The sequence below is a fragment of the Ovis canadensis genome, chromosome 1 (assembly GCF_042477335.2).
Source record: "Ovis canadensis isolate MfBH-ARS-UI-01 breed Bighorn chromosome 1, ARS-UI_OviCan_v2, whole genome shotgun sequence".
In the NCBI taxonomy this organism is placed as follows: Eukaryota; Metazoa; Chordata; class Mammalia; order Artiodactyla; family Bovidae; genus Ovis; species Ovis canadensis.
This window is the reverse complement of record NC_091245.1, coordinates 115318310-115345566: the sequence shown is the minus strand read 5'-3', so window position 1 is coordinate 115345566 and position 27257 is coordinate 115318310. Positions and strand designations below refer to the sequence as shown.

Genomic DNA, 27257 nt, shown 5'->3' with positions numbered 1-27257 from the left:
CTTATCTCTTCTTGCTAGCCTTGGTTGCCTTTTCTCCACATTCTCTCTATAATTTATCATTTGTAGATTTTTTAAATCATGGCCATACTGACAGTTGTGAGGTGATACTTCATTGTAGTTTCGATTTGCATTTCTCTAATAATAAGCAATGTTGAGCACTTTTTCATGTAAGATCAGATACTATAAAACTCTTAAAGGAAAACATAGGCAGAACATTCTTTGACATAAATCACAGCAAGATCCTCTTAAGGTATCCACCTCTTAGGGTAGTGGAAATAAAAATGAACAGATGGGATCTAATTAAACTTAAAAAGCTTTTGCACAGCAAAGGAAGCCACAAACAAGATGAAAAGATGGAAAAATCTACATCCAAGATTACTGCACCCAACAAGGATCTCATTCAAAATTGATGGAGAAATAAAAAGCTTTACAGACAACCAAAAGTTAAGAGAATTTAGTACCACCAAACCAGCTTTACAACAAATGTTAAAGGGACTTGTATAGTCAAGAAATAGAAGAGAAGGAAAAGATCTACAAAATCAACCCCAAACAATTAAGAAAATGGCAATAGGAACATATCTATCAATAATTACTTTAAATGTAAATGGGTTAAATTCTCCAGCCAAAAGACACAGACTGGCTGAATGGATACAAAAACAAGACCCATAGATATGTCTACAAGAAACCCACTTCAGACCTAAAGATACATATAGACTGAAAATGAGAGGATGGAAAAATATATTCCATGCAAATGGGAAGCAACAGAAAGCTGCAGTAGCAATCCTCATCAGACAAAATAGACCTTAAAATAAAGAAGATTACAAGAGATAAGGAAGGACACTACATAATGATCAAGGGATCAAGCCAAGAGTAAGACATAAGAATTATAAATATCTATGCACCCAACATAGGAGAAGGTCAATACATAAGACAAACACTAACAGATATAAAAGAAGAAATGGACAGTAACACAATAATAGTAGGAGACTTTAACTCCCCACTCACACCACTGGTCAGATCATCAAAACAGAAAATTAATAAGGAAACACAAGTCTTAAATGATACATTAGATGAGATGGATCTCATTGACATCTTCAGGACATTCCATCCAAATGCAGAAGAATACACCTTCTTCTCAAGTGCACATGGAACATCCTCCAGGATAGACCACATCTTGGGTCACACATCAAACCTCAGTAAATTTAAGAGAACTGAAATCATATTAAGCATCTTCTCCAACCACAACACTGAGACTAGATATCAATTACAAGGAAAAAACTGTAAAAAATACAAACAAATGGAGGTTAAACAATACATTTCTAAATAACCAACAGGTTACTGAAGAAATCAAAAGAGAAATAAAAAAAATTTCTAGGAACAAATGACAATGAAAACACGACAACTCAAAATCTATGGGATACAGCAAAAGCAGTCCTAAGAGGGAAGTTTATAGCGAAACAGTCCTACCTCAAGAAAGAAGAAAAACATCAAATAGACAACCTACCTTTATACCTAAAACAACTGGAAAAAGAAGAACAAGAAAACCAAAATTATAAGGAAAGAAATCATAAAGATCAGAGCAGAAATAATTGAAAAAGAAATGAAAGAAACCACAGTAAAGATTAATAAAACTAAAAGCTGGTTCTTTGAGAAGATAAACAAAATTGACAAACCTTTAGCCAGGCTCATTAAGAAAAAATGAGAGAAGAATCAATTCAACAAAATTATAAATGAAAAAGGAGAGCTTACAACAGACAATGCAGAGATACAAAGGATTATAAGAGACTACTATGAACAGCTATATGGCAATAAAATGGATAACCTGGAAGAAACAGACAGATTCTTAGAAAGGTTCAATCTTCCAAGACTGAACCAGGAAGAAATAGAAATTATGAGCAACCCAATTACAAGCACTGAAATTGAAGCTATGATCAAAAATCTCCCTAAAAACAAAAGCCCAGGACCAGATGGCTTCACAGGATAATTCTATCAAGAGCTAATGCCTATCCTTCTAAAACTCTTTCAAAAAACTGCAGAGGAAGGAACACTCCCAAACTCAGTCTGTGAGGCCACCATCACCCTGATACCAAAACCAGACAAAGACAACACAAAAAAAGAAAACTACAGCCCAATATCACTGATGAACATAGATGCAAAAATCCTCAACAAAATTTTAGCAAACAGAATTCAGCAACACATCAAAAAGCACATATACCATGATCAAGTTGGATTTATTCCAGGAATGCAAGGATTCTTCAATATATGAATATCAATCAATGTGATACACCATGTTAACAAACTGAAAGATAAAAATCATACGACAGTCTCAATAGATGCAGAAAAAGCCTTTGTCAAAATTCAGCACTCATTTATGATTAAAACTCTTCAAAAAAATGGGCATAGAAGGAACCTACCTCAACATAGTAAAGGCCATATATGGTAAGTCTACAGCAAACATTATTCTCAATGGTGAAAAACTGAAAGCATTCCCCCTAAGATCAGGAACAAGACAAGTTTGTCCACGTTCACCAACATTATTCAACATAGTTCTGAAAATCCTAGCTATAGCAATCAGAGAAGAAAAAGAAATAAAAAGAATCCAGATTGGAAAAGAAGTAAAGCTCTCACTGTTTGCAGATGACATGATACTGTACATAGAAAACCCTAAAGATAGTATCAGAAAATTACTAGAGCTAATCAGTGAAATTAGCAAAGTTGCAGGATACAAAATCAATACACAGAAATCACTTGCATTTCTATATACTAACAATGAAATCAGAAAGATAAATTAAGGAATCAATCCCACTCACCATTGCAACAAAAAGAATAAAATATCTAGGAATAAACTTACCTAAGGAAACAAAAGAACTGTACACAGAAAATTATAAGACACTAATGAAAGAAATCAAAGATGACATAAACAGATGGAGAGATATTCCATGTTCCTGAGTAAGAAAAATCAATATTGTAAAAAATGACTATACTACCAAATGTGACCTACAGATTCAGTGTGATCCCTATCAAATTACCAATGGCATTTTTCACAGAACTAGAACAAAAAATTTCACAATTCATATGGAAACACAAAAGATCCCTAATAGCCAAAGCAGTCTTGAGAAAGAATGGAGCTGGAGGAATCAACCTTCCTGACTTCAGATTATACTACAAAGCTACAGTCATCAAGTCAGTATGGTACTGGCACAAAAACAGAAATATAAACCAATGAAACAAGATATGAACCCCAGAAATAAACCCATGCACCTATGGGTACCTTATTTTTTGACAAAGGAGGCAAGAATATACAATGAGGCAAAGACAGCCTCTTCAATAAATGGTGCTGGGAAAACTGGACAGCTACATGCAAAAGAATGAAACTAGAACACCTCCTAACACTATACACAAAGATAAAGTCAAAATGGATTAAGATCTAAATGTAAGACCAGAAACTATAAAACTCTTAGAGGAAAACATAGGCAGAACACTCGATGACATAAATCAAAGCAAGATCCTCTATGATCCACCTCCTAGAGTAACAGAAATAAAAACAAAAGGAAACAAGTGGGACCTGATTAAACTTAAAAGCTTTTGCACAACAAAGGAAACTATAAGCAAGGTGAAGAGACAAACCTCAGAATGGGAGGAAAATAATAGCAAATGAAACAACTGGCAAAGGATTAATTTCCAAAATATACAAGCAGCTCATACAACTCAATGCCAGAAAAACAAACAACCCACTCAAAAAGTAGGAAAAAGACCTAAACAGACGTATCTTGAAAGAAGACATACATATGGCTAACAAACATAAGAAGATGCTCAACATCACTCATTATTAGAGAAATGCAAAGCAAAACTACAATGAGATATCACCTCACAGTGGTCAGAATGGCCATCATCAAATAGTCTACAAACAATAAATGCTGGAGAGGTTGTGGAGAAAAGGAAATGCTTCTGCACTGTTGGTGGGAATGTAAATTGATACAGCAACTATGGAAGACAGTATGGAGATTCCTTAAAAAGCTAGGAATAAAACCCCCATGTGACCCAGCAATCTCACTCCTAGGCATATACCCTGAGGAAACCAAAATTGAAAAAGACACATGTATCCCATTGTTCACTGCAGCACTATTTACAACAGCTAGAACAAGGAGGCAAACTAGATGTCTATCAGCAGATGAATGGATAAAGAAGGTGTGGGACACAATGGAATATTACTCAGACATAAAAAGGAACACATTTGAGTCAGTCTTAATGAGGTGGATGAACCTAGAATCTATTATACAGAGTGAAGTAAGTCCAAAAGACAAAGATAAATATCGTATTCTAATGCATATATATGGAATCTAGAAAAATGGTACTGAAGAATTTATTTACAGGGCAGCAGTGGAGAAACAGACATAGAGAATAGGCATATGGAAAAGCAACCAAATCAAAAAAATAGGCAGAACACCTAAACAGATGTTTCTCCAAAGAAGATGTACAGATGGCTAATAAACTGTGAACTTCTTAAAGGTAGGATCAATGATTTTACTATATTTGAATCCCTACCAAATTCCTTGCATGTAGTAACAGTTGATTAGCAAAGATGTACTAAACTAAACTGAATTCAATTGATCTCTGCTTTCTTCTGTGCCTTGATTTATGGTATTTGGGTGTGGCTAAGTGAAATGATGCCAAGACCAACTTATGTAAAGGGGGAAGAACAATGACTAAGTAGATGGAAAGGAAGTGATTCGCAATAGAAATCCTGATGAGTCAGGTCTTCAGATAGGGATCAGGAAGCTGAAGGCAGTAGTTTATTCCTAACATCGCACAGAGTCGGACATGACTGAAGCGACTTAGCAGCAGCAGCAGCAGCAGCAGCAAGACAATGGAAGTGCTGTAATTCCACAGTCCTCTTCCTGAGACTCACTAGTTTCTCTCCCTCTCTCAACCACCCACACCTCCATTATGCAGTGTGGGCTTCACTATGACTGAGACCTCTCTGCCAAGCTCAACCTGTGTAGACAAAGATCAACTTCAGAGAGAAAACTATTGATCTGCGGTAGAAGAATGGCAAGACTTGGAATCGGGATAGATGGGAACATCTCTTACCCAACCCTAAATTCCTCCTGTATCAGAACATATTCCTCTACCATGGCCTTCCCTTGGTTCCCTTCAAGTATCCATCAGTCCTTCTGCTATTCCCAGTTCTAGCTTCTGCTGTAGTCAGGTCATTCTGGTCCTTATCCCTGATTCCTTTCCTCTGCTCCCTCTACTGACCTCCTTTTTGCCAACTATCATCTCATCCTAGAAACTTTCCTTGTCTATTATAAGTCTTAACAGTCTCCTTGTCACAATTTCTAAAGCATTTACATATATGGAATTCATTCTTTCTGAACTTCTTTATAAGTCCAATTCATTGTAGCTTTAGTTCTTCTGCCCTTTGTCTCCATAAGTAGGCTATTATTTGTGTTAGACCTCATGTCTGTTTTGAGGGTCAAAAACATGGCTACCTTATCATACTACAACATTTAGCCCTTCTTTTTATAATTTACTGTATTCCTTGTGATTATTTTGTCTTGTTGAAGATCCCCTGGAGAAGGAAATGGCAATCCACTTCATTATTCTTGCTGGAAAATCCCATGGACAGAGGAGCCTGGCAGGCTACAGAATATGGGGTCGCAAAGAGTTGGACCTGACTGAGCGAATAACACTTTCACTTTCACTTTGTCTTCCCAAACTAGGCTCTCAGCTCCTGCCAAATAAAGACTACATCCACTACATTGTTGGATCATCAAAAAACCAAAAGTTCCAGAAAAACATCTACTTCTGCTTTATTGACTACACCAAAGCCTTTGACTGTGTGGATCACAACAAACTGCGGAAAATTCTTAAACAGATGGAAACACCAGACCACCTGACCTGACTCCTGAGAAATCTGTATGCAGGTCAAGCAGCAACGGTTAGAACATGGGGCAACAGACAGGTTCCAAATCAGGAAAAGAGAACATCAAGGCTATATATTGTCACCCTGCTTATTTAACTTATATGCAGAGTACATCATGAGAAACGCTGGACTGGATGAAGCACAAGCTGGAATCAAGATTGCTGGGAGAAATATCAATAACTTCAGCTATGCAGATGACACCATCCTTATGGCAGAAAGCAAAGAAGAACTAAAGAGCCTCTTAATGAAAGTGGAAGAGGAGAGTGAAAAAGCTGGCTTAAAACTCAACATTCAAAAAATGAAGATCATGGCATTCAGTCCCATCACTTAATGGCAACTAGATGAGGAAACAATGGAAACAGTGAGAGACTTTATTTTTGGGGGCTCCAAAATCACTGCAGATGGTGACTGTAGCCATGAAATTAAAAGGTGGAAGAAAAGCTATGACCGACTTAGACAGCATATTAAAAAGCAGGTCCATATAGACAAAGCTATGGTTTTTCTAGTAGTCATGTATGGATGTGACAGTTGGACCATAAAGAAAGCTGAGCACCAAAGAATTGACGCTTTTGAACTGTGGTGTTGGAGAAGACTCTTGAGAGTCCCTTGGACTGTAAGGAGATCCAACCAGTCCATCCTAAAGGAGATCAATCCTGAATGTTCATTGGAAGAACTAATGCTGAAGCTGAAATTCCAATACTTTGGCCACCTGATGCGAAGAACTGACTTATTGGAAAAGACCATGATGCTGGGAAAGATTGAAGGCAGGAGGAGAAGGGAACAACACAGGATAAGATGGCTAGATGGCATCACCAACTCAACGGACATGAATTTGAGCAAGCTCTGAGAGTTGGTGATGGACAGGGTAGCCTAGCGTGCTTCAGTCCATGGGGTCACAAAAAGTCGGACATGACTGAGTGACTGAACGGAACTGAACTGATTTTACTTTATCTAAATTTATCTCATGATGCCTAGTATAAGTGCTAAATAAACACTGGCTAGTTGATTGCTTCATTGAGTGTTGTTCCCAGCCCATGATAAAGTATTATTCTCTTCTGGTGGTCAATTTCCTAGTCTGATGATTAAAGTCTCCCAGGATTTACCTGTACCCAACAGCTCCATCATAGACAGAATCGTTGAGATAAATGATGGAGCCTCCCGGCAGTACAAACTGCTGTCCAGCTGGAGCACTGTAAGACACCAAGCCATCTGCCAAAGGAAACACGGATGTGTCAGTGCCTTTGGGAAGGAGATGTACCTGCTGCTTAGACCAGCTATCCCAGGGAACTATCTGAGGCTTCAAGAGTGCTATTTTGAGCAGTGTGTCCACCTAGGATTCAATTTGGGCACACAAGGAGCAATCCTGCGGAGCACTCCTCTGCAGCAGCAGTCAGCAAAGTAAGGGTGTGGGGCACAACACCCTGGATGGATGAATAACATTCCTTTCTTTACTCTAACCAGGATGATTAGTAATTCCAGTGAAATTCTTAGTGGAAGTAAATCCTCCTTCTGATTTGATTGCCTTTATTGACCAGGGATTGATGTTTTTAATAAAGTTTATAAGCTCTCTCTCTTTAGACACCTACCCAGCCAGACACATCCGTAAAGTTCCACCCTCATGCACACATTCATGGAGTGATCAGTTACTGGGATAAAGCGGACAAATCTGGCCACAATGGGTGGCTCCAAATCCTTTAGGAAAATGTCATAGGGGTTACTATTTCCATCCAGCACCTGAGAAGAAGGAAGAGAAAGAGTGAGGAGATGCAGTGAAGTTATGCTGACTCTTCTTCATTCCCCAAGTCATTATCTCTTTGATGGAACCTCTCTTTTTAATCCAAGGAGCAGAATGTAATCATTCACAGCTCTCTCAGCAGCCTTGATATCCCTGTCTGTGCCCCCACCCTATCCTCTTCATCTTGGGTCACACAATCACAAGGGCATGGCAGGTCTGTGGACACATACACCTGCATAGACAATCTGTGTGCTTCCTCTTCTAGCCTAAGTCAAAATACAGTCCCAGACATCCCAGGGTTTGGATGTCTCTTTTTCTTACCTGTTTCCCATGCCGGTTCCGCCAAGAGATCCAGCGAGTGCCATCTCGACTGTAGTTGATCTTGTACATGGGGGCAAACTCAATGCCATGGCCCCCTGCATGGCGTCCCTGGGTCCCCACCAGAGTGATAAAGTGCAGGGTGTGCAAGTCAATCTGCAGAAACTCCTTCAGGTCATCGGGTTCCACTGGAATCTCGGGACACCAGGCTCCGTCCCCTTCTTCTGAGTCCAGCCTTGATGGATGGGGGTTAGGGGAAGAGGAAGGAACCATGAAACTGCAGTTATTTGCCAGTCCCCAGCAAGCAGCTGCCAGTCCTGAAGGGAGAGAGCAGGCTGGGAGTCCAGTCCAGACGGACACTTTGGGCTCTTCCCACCAGTCTGATTGTCACCACCATACCCACTTGTGGCCAGTTCCCTCTCCCTGGGGCACCATGAAACCCAGAAAGACACTCACCACCAAGGAGATGGTAACATGTAGCCTTTACTTCCCACCCTTATTTAGAGGTCTCAAGGGAGGTCCCATGCAATGAAACCCTCCCTACCCTCTATTCTTTATAACAAAGCTAGCCACTCCTTGCCTGGATATCAAATTATACGAGTGGGGAGGGAGGAATCATTAGATCTGCAGTGTGGGTTGTGCAATGCAGTGGAATTTCAACCAGCAGGGTGAGTGTGGCAGCTCAGCAAAAAGCCATGAAAACCTATGGTGAGAGTGAGGAGTAAGGGCATGTCAGGGAAGAGTAAATAATCTGGTTTCATTTTATGACCTCCAGGATGACCAACCAGCAAGCAAAACTGAAATCATTGTAAAGCTTATCGTGGGACCCTCTTCCCCTCTTCCCTCTTCCCTCTTCCCAGGAATGTGTCTCCTCTCACAGATGATACCTACTCATTGCCACTCCCTTCCAGCCCTACCAGACATCACTCTAATCTTTCACACACCAAGACAGAAATCATGGAGAAGGTTTATAGGGATGTTTATAGGAAGGTTTAAAATGGATGATTCCATTTTAACAGAGATCAACACTTTACACCAAAAGAACTAGATTCCAAGAAGAAGGTTATTTCCTAACAAGTTAAATAGTTTTTGACAAGGGGGTTTATCGCTTTAAAGGACCCCTGATATTAGACCAGAAGAAACCTACCATATTTTGTTTATGGATGAGGATGGCCCTTCAGTGTAAGGTATCCTTGAGAGGAGGGAAGAATTTGCTAGATACCTCAATGTCGAATTAAGTCCTTGATGTCTTTTCCTGTGAGTGATGTTTCACAGATACTCACCAAGAAGAGGATCAGGTCTCCTAACTCCCAGTGTCCTACCTAATCTGCACTTTCCCGTAGGTACCACTGTAGTCCACTTCCTGCAGTAGTTCATGCTGAGAAGAAAGTGGCTAAAGCAAGTGTAAAGTGAAGCCACTCAGTCGTGTCCGACTCTTTGCAACCCAATGGACTGTAGCCTACCAGGCTTCTCAGTCCATGGGATTTTCCAGGCAAGAATACTGGAGTGGATTGCCATTCCCTTCTCCAGGGGATGGTAAAGTGTCTGCCTACAATGAGGGAAACCCAGGTTTGATCCCTAGGTCAGGAAGATCCCCTGGAGAAGGGAATGGCAACCCACTCCAGTATTCTTGCCTCCCCTCCCAAAAGAGGGGGTTCAAAGCAAGTATACTACATGTCAATAAACCAACCTGCAACCTAAGTGGTGAGGCTCTAGGGGTGAGGTTGCTAGACTAGCACATGGTGTCTTCCCCCATTCCCACCAGCTCCCACCAAGTATCATCCTTCTCTGTTAGCCCCTTGAGCCAGTTATTCTGTCCAACCCATGCAGGCATGCTCAGTCCCTCAGAAGTGTCTGACTCTTTGCAACCCCATGGTCTGCAGTCTGCCAGGTGGTCCATGGAATTCTCCAGGCAAGAATACTGGAGTGGGGTGCCATTTCCTACTCCAGGGGATCTTCCTAATGCAGGGATCGAACCTGCATCTCCTGCATTGGCAGGCAGATTCTTTACCACTGAGCCACCTGGGAAGCCCCAAGAGAGCCATCTGTCCAACCCAGAACTCAGGTTTTTTTGAGGTGCCCATTCTCACCTTCCATATCTGGCCGCGGTGGACTCTGACCACTGACTGGAGGCTGTGATGTCCTCATCGGGAATGTGGCCTCCTGACATGCCCAGAGGGTAGCGGCATACAGCTGAACCAAGAGGCACCAAAGAGAAAAGAGAGGAAACGCTTTTACTTTTATGTTCAGAGGCCCCCAGCCAGAATGCAGTTGATTATTGGACAGGAAAGAGGGGCTAAATCCCTCTGCAACCCCAGTGTGACCACTCTGACTCTCTCAGCCTTTTCTTCCTGGATTGGCCTCCAAACTTATTAGCATCTGTTTTCCAATCATTGACCTTCAGTCAACCCTATCTTTTGGTCCAAATTCTGACAATCCTGTGACGTGCTGATTTATCCTTTCACTTGGTAATAACTCCATGGCCCATCCCCATTTCCTTATTAGCAGACATGCATTTCTAATCAGTTTCCCAACAGTGGTTAAGTCCACATCCTCATAATTACTAGGTACCTTTTATGACCCACAGCATTTTTTTCCTTAGACAGCTGATTTCATAAAACTATGGAGCAGAGTTTTTAAAAAACTCTCCTAAAGGTATTGAACACATGGCTTTGGCCACATCAGCATCATGTTTTTGCCTCTGGCTAAGAATAATAACCTCTAGAGATGGACTTCCTCCTTCAGCCAAGATAGACTAACAAAGTCCAGATTTATTCTCCTGGGTAAAACAACCAAAAAACAGGAATAGTATATGAAAAATTGGGTTTCAACATAATGAAAATCAGACAACAAAGGGCAGCAATCCCTGAGAGAAAGGAAACGAAGAATATGAGCTCCACAATGGCAACAGCTTACTTCCATGAGCGCATCCAGGCTGTAGCAGAGGGAGTAAAAACTCAGGCAGCGGCTGGAGGATTTCCTGAGCTCAGAAGACAAAGAAAAGAGTCTGGAGAGGTCAAGGGGACTAAAGGTCTCAAGACACAAATTGCAGTAAAATAGAGGATCCTTAGCTAAATTTAAACTTCAGATAAACAATGAATAATTTTTTAGTATAGATATGTCCCATGCAATTTAAAAAACTGGGCTGTAAGAGAAGCAGAGAAGTAGTATATATAATAAAAAAAAATCAATTGAAACAGATTCATAATTAATACAGAAGTTAGAATGGGTAAAGAAAAACACCAAAATAGTCATAACTGTGTTTCATAGGTTCAAAAAATAAGGAAAGCTATAGAGGATATAGAAAAGTGGTAAATCAAATTTCCAGAGATAAAACGTGATATGTGAGCTAAAATACATTGTATGGAATTAAAAGCAAATCACATATTGGAAAGAAAATAATACACATAAAAACAACAGTACAAACTGTTCAAAATGAAACGATGAAAGAAAAGAGACTCAAGCAATGATACAAAAAAGCAGAACATCAGTAAGATATGGAGCAATTTCAAATATCTGGATATACATGTAAATGAATTCTGTGAAGAGGAAGGAGGAAGATAGAAAATTACTTGAATAAAAATGGTGTAAAATTGTTTCAATTTGATGAAAATTATAAACTCAAGAAGCAAAATTATATTTTTATTATTATATTATTATTATAAAATCTGAAGCAAAAAAAAAAAAGAAAACTATGCCACAGCATATCATAATCCAATTGCTTAGAACAGGTGATAAAGAGAAAATTTTAAAAACATCTAGAGGAAAAGGATACTTTATGATCAGAGGACCAAAGATAAAGATGACAGCAAATATCTCATTCAAAATGGCAATTACATGGTAAATAAGATGATTTTTAATGTTATTTATATCTCTTTAAGAGGCAATAGGCTATTTAAATAAAAATAATAATATACTGTGTTTAGGACATATACAAAATTAAAATGCATGACAATAACAGCATAAAGACTTAAAGAGGAAAAATAGAAGCTGTCCTGTTGAAAGGTTTTTTATACTCTACGTGAAATGATATAACATCACGTGAAGGTAGACTTTATTTAGTTAAAGATGTACACTAGAAACCCTAAAGCAAGCACTAAAGTCATATTTTTTAAAGACTTATGGATAGTAAGTCAAGAAAAGATAAAATGGAATCATAAAAATTCAATTAAAGTTAAAAAAAGATAGAATTAAAGGAAACAAATTGGACAAATAGAAAACAAATAGCAAGAATACAGATTTTATGCTAACCATATAAATACTCCCATTAAATAGAAATGGTGTACATATACCAATTAGAAAGTAGGAATTATCAGAGTGGATTTAAAAAGAATAATCAAGTTTAAAGTACATATAACCTATAAGAAACATATTTTAAATATAAAAACACTGATAAATTATAAGAAAATATGGAAAAAATATACCATGAAAAGTTAATCAAAAGAAAGCTGAATGTCAGATCCAATATATCAAGACAAGGGATAAAGATGGTATTTCACAGTGATGAAGGTGTTCATTAATTAAGAATACATGACAGTACTAAACGTTTATTCACCTCATAACAAAGCTTCCCAACAAATGAAGCCAAAAAAAAAAAAAAAGAAACCCTGCCAAAAAGTTATCAACTTCATAATTATAGTTGGAAAGTAAAAGTGAAGTTGCTCAGTCATGTCCGACTCTTTACGACCCCATAGACTGTAGACTACCAGGCTTCTATGTCCATGGAATTTTCCAGGCAAGAATACTGGAGTGGGTTGCCATTTCCTTCTCCAGGAGATCTTCCCTACCCAGGGATTGAACCCAGGTCTCCCGCATTGTAGGCAGACGCTTTACTGTCTGAGCCACTATTCTTCAACTAACTCCTTTCCAAAGAAGACATACAGATGGTCAACATACGGATAGTATAGGAAAAGAAACTTAACATCACTAATCATCAATGAAATGCAAATCAAAACCACAATGAGACAGCACCTCACATCTGTCAGAATGGCTATTATAAAAAAGATAGGAAGTGACAAGTATTGGCGAGGATGTGGAGAAAGGAGACTGCTTATGTACTGCTGATAGAAATGTAAATTGGTGTAGCAGCTATGGAAAAAAATACAAAGGCTCCTCAAAAAATTAAAAATATGATTACCATATGATCTACCAATTCTACTTCTGGGCATTTATCTGAAGAAAATGAAAACCGCACTCAAAACTACATGTTTACCCTTCATTTCAATTGTAGCATTCTTTATAATAGCTAAGTTATGGAACAACATGAGTGTCCTTTGATAGGTGAATGGATAAAGAAGATGTGGGGTGTGTGTGTGTGTGTGTACATACATATATATGTATATGTATGTACATACACAATGGAGTATAGACAATAGAATGATAATCAGTCATAAGAAAAATAATGAAGTCTTGCCATTTGTGACCACATGGATGGATCCTGAAAGCATTATGTTAACTGAAATAAGTCAAAGATAAATAGCATATGATTCACTTACATGTGGAATCTAAAAACCAAACAATCAAAAAAAGAAAGAAAAAAAAAAAGCTCACAGATACAGAGAACATCAATCGATGGTTGCCAGAGGCAGGTGGTGGGGGATGAACCAACTGGGTGAAAGGGATCAAAAGGTGCAAATTTCTAATTATACAATAAACATGTCATAGGGATATAAAGTATAGCATGGGACTATAATTAATAATACTGTACTGCATACTTAAAGTTATTGAGAGTAGAACTTTAGAACTTAAAAGTTCTTATCACAAGAAAAAATATTTTTGTAACTATGCATGGTGACAGATGTCAACTTAGACTTACTGTTGTGATCATTTCTCAATATGTACAATTATCATTTCAATATACTGTATCCCTGAAACTAGTATGCTGCTATATGTCAATTATAGCTCAATGTTGGAATATTGAAATTATTCTCATAATGATTGAATATTTTAGAATACTGAAATTTCCTGATAGAACAACAAGTCAAGGGGAAAACAATAATAAAAGATGCCCAGATTGGAAAGGAAGAAGTAAAACTGCCTTTAATTGGAGATAATATGAGCAGTTACATAAAAAATTAGATAAAGTTTATACATGGTGAACAGTTGCAATTTAAATACCATCAAAAACTACAAAATACTTAGGAATAAACTGATGCTGAAGTGGAAGCTCCAGTATTCTGATCATCTGATGCAAACAGCCAACTCACAGGAAAAGTCCCTGATACTGGGAAAGACTCGGGGCAGGAGAAGAGGGAGGCAGAGGATGAGATGGCTGGATGCAATGGACATGAACTTGGGCAAACTTTGGGAGAAAGTGAGGGACAGGGAGGCCTGGCGTGCTACAGTCCATGGGGTTGCAAAGGGTCAGACATGGCTAGGTGACTGAACAAGAACAGCAAACCTGACAAAAGAGTGAAAGACCTAAATACTAAGAACTACCCAACACCACAAAAAGAAAGGAAAGACCTAAGGAAGTAGAGATACACACTACTGCGCTCATGGGTCAGGAGAGTCAACTCGCCCATTCCACCCAATCAGAGTCTCAGCAGACACTTTAGTGTGAATGAACGGATTGATTCTGAAAAGCATATGGAAAGGCAAAGACCACAGAAAAGCTGAAAAACTGGAAAAGAAGATCAAAGCAGAAGGACTAACATCAGACTTAAAGACATTACAAAACTATAGAAATCAAGACTGTGTGATATTGGTGTAAAGACAGACAAGCGTACCAATGAATCAGGAGAAAGTCTAGAAGCAGACCCGCATAGCTATGCTTGGGTGCGTGCTCAGTCGTGTCTGACTCTTGGTGACCCATGGGCTGTAAACCGCCAGGCTCCTCTGTCCATGGGGTTTTCCAGGCAAGAATGCTAGAGTGTGTTGCCATTTCCTCCTCCAGGGGATCCTCCCAACCCAGGAATCAAACCGGAGTCTCCTGCATCAACAGGCTGACTCTTTACCACTGAGCCATCTAGGAAGCCCAGTTCACTCTTAGATATTTGCCCAAAAGAAATAAAAGTGTATGTTCATACAAAGACTTAGGAGTGTGCCTCACAGCTTTATTTCCCATATGTAATTAAGATTGGGAAATGATCATATGTCATCAACAGGTAAAGGGATAAACAAATCACAATATACCCATGCAATGAAATACTACTCAGCAGGACTGGGATTAGAATGAAGCAAGTGAGACGCCAAGGGCACAAAATGTCAGGAGGCATTCACTCCCAGGGTCATGGGAGTGCCAGCGCTGCCTTTGCAGAGGGCAAGCACCCGCTTCCACTTTGCACCCTAGGCCCCTCCTTTGCCTCACCATAGTCCCAGCTCTACTACCCAGTAGGAACAGAAGAGGATGCTCCATCAGTACCTACTACAGCACAGATGACTTTCAAAATGTCTGCTGAGGGAAAGTATTGAAGAAGTTGGGCAGAAAAAGAGTACATGTAGCATGCTTCCATTTATACATAATTCTAGAAAATGAAAACAAGTCAATCCACAGTGACAGAAAGACAATCAGTGGCTTCCTAGGGAAGGAAGGAGTGGGCAGGAGGAATTACAAAGGGGCACAAAGAAACATTTGGCAGGAATGGATATGGTCATTATCCTGACTATGGTGATGAATTCACAGGTCTATACATATGTCAAAGCAGACCAAATCATGCATTTTTTAACATGTGTAGTCTACTGTATGTCAGTTGTACATCAATGAAGTTATTTTTCAAAAAGTAACCTCTGGAATGGGATAACACATTGAGATTTTATTTGTATATTTTCAAACCCCTTGTCAAAGCAGGTAGCCAGGCCTTCCTATTCCTTCACCATTTGGAAGATTTATGTTGACAGAGAAGAAATAAGAAAGAAACTGCTTGAAAACCAATGACTTCCTAGAAAGCCTGTGCTTGTTAACGGACTGTAGCATGAAGTAGACATGGCAGGAAGATAGGTGAGATTTCCCTAGGCAGGAAGGCGACAGAGGTAGGGAAGTCACAAGGCTAGCAGGAGCCAAACTCCTCTCCTAGAAGTTCCCTGGCGTGGCTGCAAAGTGTCAAGGAGAAAATGATTCCACACGAGCATTGTGTCCAAGGTTGGCACAGAAACAGCCCAACTGCTGTCCTTGCGAACAGGGTGGGCTTGGAAAATAATGACGTCCACTGTAATAATGACACACTGAAGGCAAGAGGCCCTTCTGTGTGTATCACACCAAGCAAAGCTCCTGGATTCTTGTGTGACCCTAGGGAAAGGATGGTTCTAGGCCAGCTTACTCTCCCAGAAATAGTATGATTAAGGAAAATCATATATAGGTAGCTTTGGCAAGAAACATGGCCATACACCCAACTGAAACTCCTCTATGTTACTGTTCACTTCCTTTTCCAAGTCAGATTTGAATCAAGAGATGAGCATGGGGATTTAGTTTTGCCTTTTCTTATCAAATATATAACTTCTCCTTCAGAGGTGATTGGTTCCACAGATAATCATTATTCTAGACTCTTAAATGCAAATCTTAAGTGTAAACCTGGGAGTTTCACGAATGAAGCATCAAATTCTCAACCTCTGAACTCTCTAGAATGAGAAACTGAAGGGAGGAGTAAGGATTAGGAAATTCTAATACAAGATGCCAGTGAGCCAAGATTACTAATGAATGAGGTCAATATACATTTCAAAATCACACACAGGGCATGGTCCTCTCTTCTGCTCGATTCCATCACTCAGCAAAAGTGGTACCCTGATTCCAGGTCTGCTCCGGCCCCCTGCTTGAAACTTCTCCTACATGGAGTTGGGTGTACTAAATGTTCTAACCTTTAGCACCAGTGGCAAGGAAAAGCTTCTGGAGGTCTAGCCCACAATCTACATGCCCTAGTCCAGTCTTCCAGAGTATTTGCACGGACATTTGGGACACAGGTGCAGTTACTTGCACTTTGCTTTCCCTTTGCAACTGTCCCTTGTGGGTATATTCCTCTCAGGGACCTCCTGGGGAAGGGGCTGAGCTGGCCAAGGCAGCTATTCCTGGCTCCTTTGAGAATCATCCATGTTGCAGTGCCCTCAATTGCCATCTTGACCCCTAAAACACAATTCTCCACAGTCTGCAAAGTGCTGTCCAATTGCCTACCTCATTTTACCCTTCCAATAACTCAATATAATAGGCAAGGCATGTACTATTATTTTTAGATTATATATATGAGGAAACAAACTGAAGTCCCATGACTATTAAGCAGTAGGGGTTTGACTTGGATCACATTTCTGAGTCCCAACCCAAAGTCTGTCCCAGCGCACCAGACTGCCCTCTCTGCTTCAGCCAAAAGAGTGACTGGAGGCAAGCGGTCTCTCCCAAGACGCAAGCTGCTCAGCAGATCCAAAAGAGAGCTGCTCCCCGGCATTCCCCTCTCCCTTCTGAAACCAAAGCTTGGTTCCCAAAGCTAGTCCTATCCGCAACATCACCCCCAGCATGAAAATCTATTTGAGCACTGCTTTCCAAATCTGTGAGGTTTTTAATGCTTATTTTTATTAACTTGCTCAGTGAGTTGGGGGGATTTCTGTAGTGTCACAGTAGCAAACAAAAGAGGCAGAGTGCCTTTTGTCACAGAGTTTACATTCTAGGGTGGAAGAGAGGACAGAAAGCAAATTAGTATCTGATCTGAGAGAAGATGGTAAAGATAAGGCAACTGAATATAGATCTCAAGGAAGGAAGACAGCAAACCAGGTGACTCCAGAGGGTAGCACGCTTCATGTAAAGGGAACAGGGAATGCACGGAACGAGCATTTTTGGTTGGTTGAGTTTGAGCAAGGAGGTCAGTGTACCTTCAGTGGAAAGACTAGCCTACGTTATTATGTAGCATCCTCCTTTGGCCATCTAATAAACTTGTACTCAACTAAAGCAAGCATTTTGGAGGGAGGATAGTACCACTTTCAATAAATTTCTCCTTGCTCTGATTTCTGACATTTCCAACATCTCTCTTATAGCAGTAGGCATAGACTGCTATGTAACACTTGTGTCTAGTCCTGTCTCCCTACAGATGGCAAAGTTTTGGAGGCAAAAAGTAAAAGGACTGTGTCCTGTTCATTTTTTTTTTGTTTCTCAGTGCACAACTGGGGAGAGAATAGTTGCTTTAAAACATTTCTTGAAAACAGAAGGTAAACCTTGGAGATAGACATTGCTTAGGAATAAAAAGAAAGCTGAGTAAAATATTCTCCCTCTGAAACTCATTCCTGGGTCTTTCCATTTCAGCTAACTCCATTATTCCAATGACTTGAGCCAAAAATCTTGAGGCCCATCTTTTTGACTCCTTTCACACTTCATATCCAGTCCATCAGCTGATAGGAGATTCTGTTAGCTACTCTAAAAAGTATTCCCATATCCCATCTACCTTTTGCAAATACTGTGCTACCAGTCTAGGCCAATTTACTGTCCTGTCACCATGAATAGAATAAGAATCTTCTACCTGGCCTCCCTTCATCCACCCTACCCTTCGCCATATATCTACTATGATATAAATGAGATCATGTAAATCTTCTGTTCAAAGCTCTCCATTAACTTCCCATCTCACTTGTAATGAAATTAAAAATCTTCACACATAACCTGCCCCCTGACTGTCCTGAACTTCACCTCCACCCTAGCCTCCCATCAGCCACACTGGTCTCCTTGCTGTTCTTCTCAAATGTTGTGTGTTTCTTCTTCACAGATCTGTATTCACTGTTGAAGTATTTAATTTAATAACATAATTATCTTTATAGGGTGGAGGAAAGAGAAGTGGAATACCGTATTTCCCATTTTTTTCACATGTGAACGTCCCCAAAATCTGAATGCATCTTGCAAGCAAATAGTGAGTCATGGTTCATCGGTGTTTTTCTTTCCTTAGAGGCACAGAAAGTAATGACACATCTTAGAGTCAGCAGTTTCTTAAATTCGATGAAATATGTAATAATAACATTCATTTAGAGGCATTTATCAAGTGTCAGGCAACAAGATAAGCGTTTTCTTACTCATTATTTCAGGTTTCCCACTTACTACCCATTTTACCAGAAAGAATTTAAATAATTGCCCAAGACCTTTCATTGAGTAAATACTAACTCAGATTAGAATCTGGCTCTAGAGTCTGTGACAACACTAAACTTTACAACCTCTGAAAAGCAAATGAGTTCAAGTTCATTCCTGGCTCCACCACTTAACCCATGTGGGATCTGAGCAAACGCCACAGCCTCTTCGGATCTGTTTTCTCCTGTGGACAGCAAGGGAGTCAGAATAGATGTTCGCTAAGGCAGTGGTTCCCAAAAGCCAGTCCATGGACCAATTGTTTAGAATTGCTTGGGAAGGTTCTGCTGCTGCTAAGTCACTTCAGTCGTGTCCGACTCTGTGCGACCCCATAGACGGCAGCCCACCAGGCTCCCCCGTCCCTGGGATCCTCCAGGCAGGAATGCTGGAGTGGGTTGCCATTTCCTTCTCCAATTGGGAAGGTTCTAGAATACACATTTGTGAGCCTCTGCTTCTGAAGCTGAGCCCAGGAACCTGCGCACTTCTAAAGTTTTCCCAGTGAGTCTGCTGTGCAGCCAGTCTTGGGAACCACTCTGCTCCCAGATCCCTCCCAGCCTGAACACCAGATGATCTTCTGAGGCCATGCCGGACAGAAAGAGAAATCCATGTTCACAGTCCCACTGGGCTTTCATTCCCAGCTATCATGTATCTCTAGACACTGAGCTGTGAGTGTAATGAGAACTGTTTCCCGGAACATCTAAAGTAAACCAGAAATGGGGAAGGGGGGTCGCCTGGGGTGAATCATGATATTGTTGCAAATAACTTCCCTACCAAGGCATAGCTTATCCTGGGAACAGCAACCAAGAAGTTTCAACAGAGCTGCTGCTGTTGTAGCTGCCTTCATGAAACATTTTGTTTCCATTATATTTCCTAGGTTCAGGGATCCTTTCTATTTTATGGTCTAACTAAATGTATATGGGAATTTACCCTGTTTAACAGAGAGAGAGAAAACCTGAGATCCTACCTGGGATATTCTCCTTGGTACAAAGGAGCGCCAACTCCCTTCCCCAAGGTTCCGGTCTCCTTATCTAACACTGTTAGAGCTGTGGTCCTCTGAGCATGCTCCCAGGCCCAGCAGCACCAGCAGCACCCAGGAACGTGTTAGAAATGCGAATTCTCAGTCCCTATCCCCATCCTACTGAATCTGCAGATGGGGCCCGGCAAAGGATAGTCCCACAGCCATTGGCACTGATGCACAATCAAGTTTGATAATTAGAGGAACTGGGGGAGAAGATGAGGCTCCAGTTCTTCACATAAAAAATGCTGAATGTCTCAGAGGCCCCTCCTCCTCATCCCCTCCAGTCCTTCCATCACAAAAGGGTTTAAGCCCACTGTGTGTAAATAGCAGAGTGGCAACAACATTGACAAAAACTAGAAGGGCTCTCCCTGAGTGGGGGGAGAGGGGCAGTGGTCTCTGAACCTCTGCCTGGAAACTGATACAAACTTTTTGGAGAGGAAGGATTCAAGATGATAGATGACATGTTATTTCTGCTAAGAGGCAATCAAGAAGTGCGATGTAAACTTGGCCTCTGAGAATCATCTGGTTCATCAGCAAATCCCTCAAATTTATTGGTTTGGCCAAAAAGTTTATTCAGATTTTTCCATAAGATGGTGTGAGGAAATTAACAAGATAGCACCAGTTAGGCTCTCCCACCCCATGTTCTGTAAACAATGACTTTGCATGGTTATGTAATGGCTGAGATCATTCAGAGCACTGCACATGTGTATCACGAGGTACTCGCTTGGCCGCGGGCTACTGTGTGCAGTTTACCTGTATGAGCTTCGCCGTGAAAGCCCTGCCTGCTGCTGCACTGGGGCTGTGTTGGAGTGACAGCATGGTTATGTTAAGTGAGGTTATGTTATGGTTATGTTATGGCTGCTGAGTCAGCCAGGAGAGAATAATTGTGTCTGCAGTTCCAACGGCTCCTTGAATCCTTTTCCAGCTTCTTAACTCACGCCTTGCCTACCCTGGGTTCAGCGCACTGTGCAAACAATGTGAACAGTGAGATAGATGGTATAGAAAACTCGAATGAACTCTTTTGCCAGCCCAATGAAAGTGAAAGTGACAGTCGCTCAGTCGTGTCCAACTCTTTGCAACCCCATGGGCTTGCATGGAATTCTCTAGGCCAGAATACTGGAGTGGGTAGCCTTTTCCTTCTCCAGGGGATCTTTCCAACCCAGGGATTGAACCCAGGTCTCCAGGCCGTGCATAGAAGTAGTGGGGAAGGGGAGAAATAGCTGAACTTAAAAAATTTGCCAGTCCAATACCTCCTGCAAATTTTTTAAGTTCAGCTATTTCTCCCCTTCCCCACTACTTCTACGCAGGGCCCAACCTCCACCACCTCGTGCCTGGAATACTATAATGCCTTCTAGCTCTTCTTCCTGGCTCTCCTATTGTCCCTCCTCCATATAGTAACACAGGTGAGCTTCCTAAAGCCTTATTCGAACATGAACATTCTAACAGCTTCTCATTCTTCTCAAGATAATGTGTCCCATGAGGCCTACATGATCAGGCCTCAGGTTACCTCTCTGGCCTAATCTTGTGCTATCCCAGATCTTTGCTCTCTATATTCCAGCACACTGGTCTTATTTCAACTTCACAAAGACACAAAGTATCCTCCAGCCTGGAGGTCTTTCTAAACATGATGTTCCCTTTGCCTGACACATTCTTCCTTTCCCGTCCTTTATCTCCTAAATCCTGCTCAAGCTCCAGCTCCCAGACCATCCCTTCATCAGGGAATTTCTATGTGTCTTCAGCTCAATAAGAATTGTTTGCTACATAATCTTATAATGCACTACTTTTCTTTTATACCACTTTTTACACTTTTAGAACAAATAATTGTTTAATTCTGGCCTCTCCATTAAACAGTACATGTCTTGAGAGCAAGGATCCTATCTAGCTTTCTCTTTGTTGTCTCTCTGGTTTATGGTAGGGTGTCTGGCATTAACTGAGTCCTTAATAAATATATATAGGTAAAAAAACTAGTAAAAGAAGAATTTTGTATCGTGTTGAATATTATTGCAGAACTTAAAAACATGTTGATGTAAATCAAGCCAATATTATAAAGCAATCAATTAAGAATAAATAAATGTGCCAAAATAATAAAATAAAATAAAAAATTTTTAAAGAAAGAAAAAAAAAGGCCTAGGAAGTTAAGGAAGAATAACCCCTATTAGTGACATTTAACCTGGCAGCAGGTATCTGAGACTTCCTTAAAATTCTGGGCCATTGTAGGGCTTCTCTGGTGGCTCAGACAGTAAAGAATCTGCTTGCAAAGTGGGAGACCGGGGTTTGATCCCTGGGTTGGGGAGATTCCCTGAAGGAAGGCATGGCAATCCATTCCAGTATTCTTGCCTGGAGAATTCCCATGGATTGAGGAGCCTGGCGGGCTACAGTTCATGGGTCACAAAGAGTTGGACACAATTGAGCAACTAACACACACACACACATCTTTTTGTTCATGAATTTAACAAGTTGTTGTTCTGTCGCTCAGTCATGCCTGACTCTTTGCGACCCTGTGGACTGTAGCCCACCAAGCTCCTCTGTCCATGGGATTTCGCAGGCAAGAATACTGGAGTGCATAGCCATTCCATTCTCCAGAGGATCTCCCTGACCCAGGGATCAAACGTGGGTGTCCTGCATTGCAGGCAGACACTTCACCATCTAACAGAGAAGCCTGACAAAACTATGGAAAACATTAAAACATGGTATGAGGACAAAAGTGATGGTGAGAACAATTGGGACATTCATTTAGGTAGCAACCTTCACCTGAGACTTTCCATTTTACTTGTGCTTATTACCTCCTTACTGAAATTGTAAGCAATTTTGAAAATACTATTATATCAGGTTTTTTCTTTCCCCCCTCACCACCTACAAACACAGAGTACCATTAGGTACTCACCATGAATTTAGCAATTAAATAAAGAAAGAAAGAGATAGAGTGATGGGTAGATGGATGGAAAGATGAATTCCAGGATGGATAAATGAAGAGTATGATCTTACCAACATGTTGAATGCTTTAGAGCAGGTGCTACAACTGATCTGCCCCAGAACCTCTCAAAGCGCCTGGCCATAAAAGGCACTCAACCCATGTTTGCTGAGAAAATACCCTGATTAGCAGTGTTTCCCTGATGAGGGTCAGGGTTTGTCACAGGAAGCGCCATCCTGTTGCCAATCCACAACAATCTCTAGAGGACATTGCTGCAAGAGTGCTTTGTGGGCATTTGCATGAGAGGATGGGGACAATGGAAACAGTAAGAAACGTACTGTCTTAACAATAAAGAGACTTTATTTTGGGGGGCTCCAAAATCACTGAAGATGGTGACTGCAGCCACGAAATTAAAAGGCGTTTGCTCCTTGGAAAAGAAAAGCCATGACCAACCTAGACAGCATATTAAAAAGTAGAGACATTACTTTGCCGACAAATGTTCGTCTAATCAAACCTATGGTTTTTCCAGTAGTCATGTATGGATGTGAGAGATGGACCATAAAGAAAGCTGAGCACCAAAGAATTGATGCTTTTGAACTGCAGTGTTGGAGAAGACTCTTGAGAGTTACTTGGACAGCAAGGAGATCCAACCAATCCATCCTAAAGGAAATCAGTCCTGAATATTCATTGGAAGGACTGATGCTGAAGCTAAAACTCCCATACTTTGGCCACCTGCTGTGAAGAACTGACTCATTGGAAAAGACCCTGATGCTGAGAAAGATTGAAGGCAGGAGGCAAAGGGGATGACTGAGGATGAGATAGTTGGTTAGCATCACCAACTCAATGGACATGAGTTTGGGCAGGCTCTGGGAGCTGGTGATGGACAGGGGGGCCTGGCATGCTGCAGTGCCTGGGGTCTCAAAGAGTCAGACATGACTGAGCAGCTGAACTGAACTGCATGAGAGAAAGAAAAGTTCTGACCAGATTATTAGTCAGTAGAAGATCCCCAACTCAAGCCAGAGTAAGACTCTGGGCTACAAGTATTACAAACCTTCTTCAGACAACGGAGCAGAGCTGTAGGTCTAGAAGCTGAGACCAATGAGCATAGCATGAAGAAAGGGAGCTCAGAGATAAAAGCCATCACAGCAGCCACTAGGCAAAGTTCCTTGATGAATTGCTATTCCCAGGAGCCTCAGAGAATGGACACAGGGAAGTAGACAAGCTGGGCTTGGATGGCCTTCCTCATCCTAGTGGGTCTTTGGAACCAGGATAAACCTTGGCCCTCAGCAACCAACATGGCACTTCTCAGCAGTACCAATGTGGTTTTCCCGTTGAATGCGCCTATTTTTGACAAACTCCTTCTGTGGAAGGGATCCCAGCCAAGAGCGAAGACTCAGAATTGCCAAGTCGGCCCAAGTCCTAAATGTCAGGTCCCCTTCCTTTCCCCCAAGCCCACTTCATTGTTAATCCAAACCCACCCATCTGTCTCTGAGCTTCACATTATGAAATATAAAGCAGCATGAGAAGGCAGAAAATCACAAAGGGAAGCAAGAGACCCTGAAGCAAAGAGGCATCACCTGATTTTGCCTGCTGAGTTGTCTTGGTGGTTGCCTACGCTTCCGTTACCCGCCAATCTCCTGGACAGAGAAGCTAATTGACTTTTCCAGTTTCCCAGAGTGGAAAACTACTAGCGCTGGCTGCTGCATGCCCAGGCAGCAAGGCAGTTCCTCCTGAGCTCTGGTAGGGCCTGGCAGGCAGGCTGAGGAGAAGCAGCTGCCACCAGGCCCCAGCTTCCAAGAATTATTTTCACACTGTGCTGCCAAAGTTGAGAGCCTGAAAGGGCCGCTTGTTTCATGTTTACCATCTCACTGTCAACTCCAGACCGCAGGCTCTCCCCATCAATGAGTGTCCTATATGCAGCTTCCAGGAAAACACTCACAGGGCACACAGGCCTGAGGCCATGGAGAGCTGACAGCTGGGCCCCTCTGGCACAGGGCAGGTAAGACTGGTGGGGGTGCGGCTCAGCTATTAGGGTCAACCAGGGGGCCCAAGGCAGCTGATGACCTAAAGGAACATCTGCAATCATGAAACTTTAGAGCCAGGCCTTCAAGAAATTGATCCTTCCAATGGCTCCATGAATATCAGAACCTCTGAGGCTCAGAAAGGTGAATCGACTTATTCAAGGATGAACAGCTGATTAAGGTAATCAGAACTGAAATTCAAATCTGATCCCTGGTTCCTCTTTCTTCAAGCTCAGGCTACCATGACCTAGTTTTTCCAGCTCCAGAGAGGACAAGGTGGTCTAATTAAAGAAGCTGTCATTTGGGCCCCTTCTCCCCAGAAACCCTACTGAGCAGACTGCTTCAGACTTGTTCACTGTGCAAGTAAATATCTACATACTGGGATCTTGCTAGATGCCAAGGAAACTTATTTGGGTTCCTCTAAGTACAATGAGGTTATTTTGCCAAGACTTCTTTTGCCCAAGTCTAAATTTCCCTTAAGAACAGCCCTTTAGAATTGCAGTTTTCCTAAAAGCCTAAAATACTCTCCAGAAACAATTATTGTAGAACTCCAGAAGAGGGGTCCCCAAGCTGTACTGGATTTCCGGGTACTGAGATAAGGATTGGACAAGGTATGTTAGACTTCCTGGTTAACAAAGTCAGTGAAAGCCTCCTGCTAAAATAGTGTGTCCTTTTCCTCAACAAGGAGGTAAGTTGAGACAGCTGGGTAGCCATGAGCTAGGAGCTGAGAACAAAGTCGTGGCATAGTTTGGAATCACAAGAGGCCTACTTAAAACTTGATTCTGCCATTTCCAAATTGTAGGATCTCAAGACAAGCTACTAAGCCTCTCTGAACTTCCACTTCCTCATCTTAAATAATCCTGCCAAGCAAGGTTTTTGCAGAGATGTAATGTACAAGGAATTTAACAATTCCTGGAAGGCAATAGGGTTCAATAAATGATATCCAGAAGGAGAGGGGATCATTCATTTTAAATATTACATTCACTCTTTCTTAAGCAATTTAGAGGTTTTATGGCCTTAGGAAGATTAATTAAGCTTTAAGCGTCTCAGTTTTACAGTAATAACAGTACTTGTTTATGAGAAAATATGAGTTATAAATGTCAAGTACTTAGTAATGTTTATAGCACAGTAATGCTTAGAACAGTAACATTTAATAAAGGGTAGGTGTTATTGATTTTTTAACTATTTTCACTCTGACTCATTCTAAAAAAAATTGGAACTGGCTTCCAAAACTGTACAATATACTAAGTAAATAAACAAACAAATAAGTGTAGAAATGCAGATATGGGGAAAGAGAATAAGGGCATTAAGGTAAGCTGGAGCTAAGGTTAATACTAAAAATATAATCAATATTACATTTGGTTCTATACACTTTGCTGGTGATGGGCCTCAAATTTGTCTCTGAGCTTCCTACTAACCAATTCAAAAAGCAAGGCATAATCAGTTAACACGAATCACAGCAACAGCAAGGTAAAAGTTAACTGTTTATTTTCGTTCCCAGGTGGGATGGAGTAGCTTATAGTAACCAACACTCCCCCTGAAGATAACTGGAAGAACTAGATAAAATCTATAAGTCATCTGTTTACAGCCTTTTGATTGTGCTGACACGGTGAGAGCCGAGGAACTGAAGCTTCAGAGAAGGGAGATTAAGAGGCAGCATCGCCTCTGCAGTTATATGCAGCCGTTTGTCAACTGCAAAGGGCAGAGGCAAGAGGCTGACCCTGGGCTTCGCACTGGTAGAGGGTCACTGGAGGATAAAATCTCAGAGTTTTTGAAGGAGATCCTTCTAGCAGGCAGCTTTTTTCTTGTCCAGTACATTTGCCAAATGCTGGGGTTGTATAAGAGAGGCAGTGTAAAAACCTAAGGAGAAACGCTCTGAAAAGCTGACCTGGGTGTTTGAATCTGATAAAGATTAGAGTTCAGGACCCACCAGGAAGAGAGGCCACAGAAAACATGGGAGTTTTTAAAAAGCACTGAATGACCAAGAATCCAAGTTTAAACCCTGCCAGTTGCCCAAGGTGAAGACAGTCCACCCTACTGTGTAAAGGCAGACCCAACTGCTTTCACTGTTAGCCAGGCTGGACTTTGGGTTCACATCCTCTTAAGAAAATCAAAGACCCAAACACATTTCTAAAGAGAAGACCACCCAAGCCTCAGAGAACTGGGACGAGCCAGTTTTCTACCTATATGCAGGGCATCTTAGTGGTCATAAATGTAGAAAAAGTCCTTAAATTTACCCTAATATTTGTAACTTTCTTACTCTTGGCACTTTAAGAGAGGAATCCAGATTCATCATCATAAGAGA

The 27257-nt window shown here is 41.1% G+C and overlaps 1 protein-coding gene across 5 annotated transcripts in view; it reads right to left on the bottom strand.

The window, feature by feature from the left end:
• DDR2 (discoidin domain receptor tyrosine kinase 2) overlaps window positions 1–27257 on the bottom strand; it is a 166737-nt gene that overhangs the window by 31083 nt on the left and 108397 nt on the right. For all 5 annotated transcript variants that reach the window (XM_069547372.1, XM_069547382.1, XM_069547358.1 and 2 more), the window contains 4 exons: window positions 10070–10172; window positions 7983–8214; window positions 7513–7660; window positions 7030–7135 (listed from right to left, as the gene is read on the bottom strand). In XM_069547372.1, the coding sequence (XP_069403473.1) occupies window positions 7030–7135; window positions 7513–7660; window positions 7983–8214; window positions 10070–10172 (589 nt within the window). The remainder of the gene's footprint in view (window positions 1–7029; window positions 7136–7512; window positions 7661–7982; window positions 8215–10069; window positions 10173–27257) is intronic.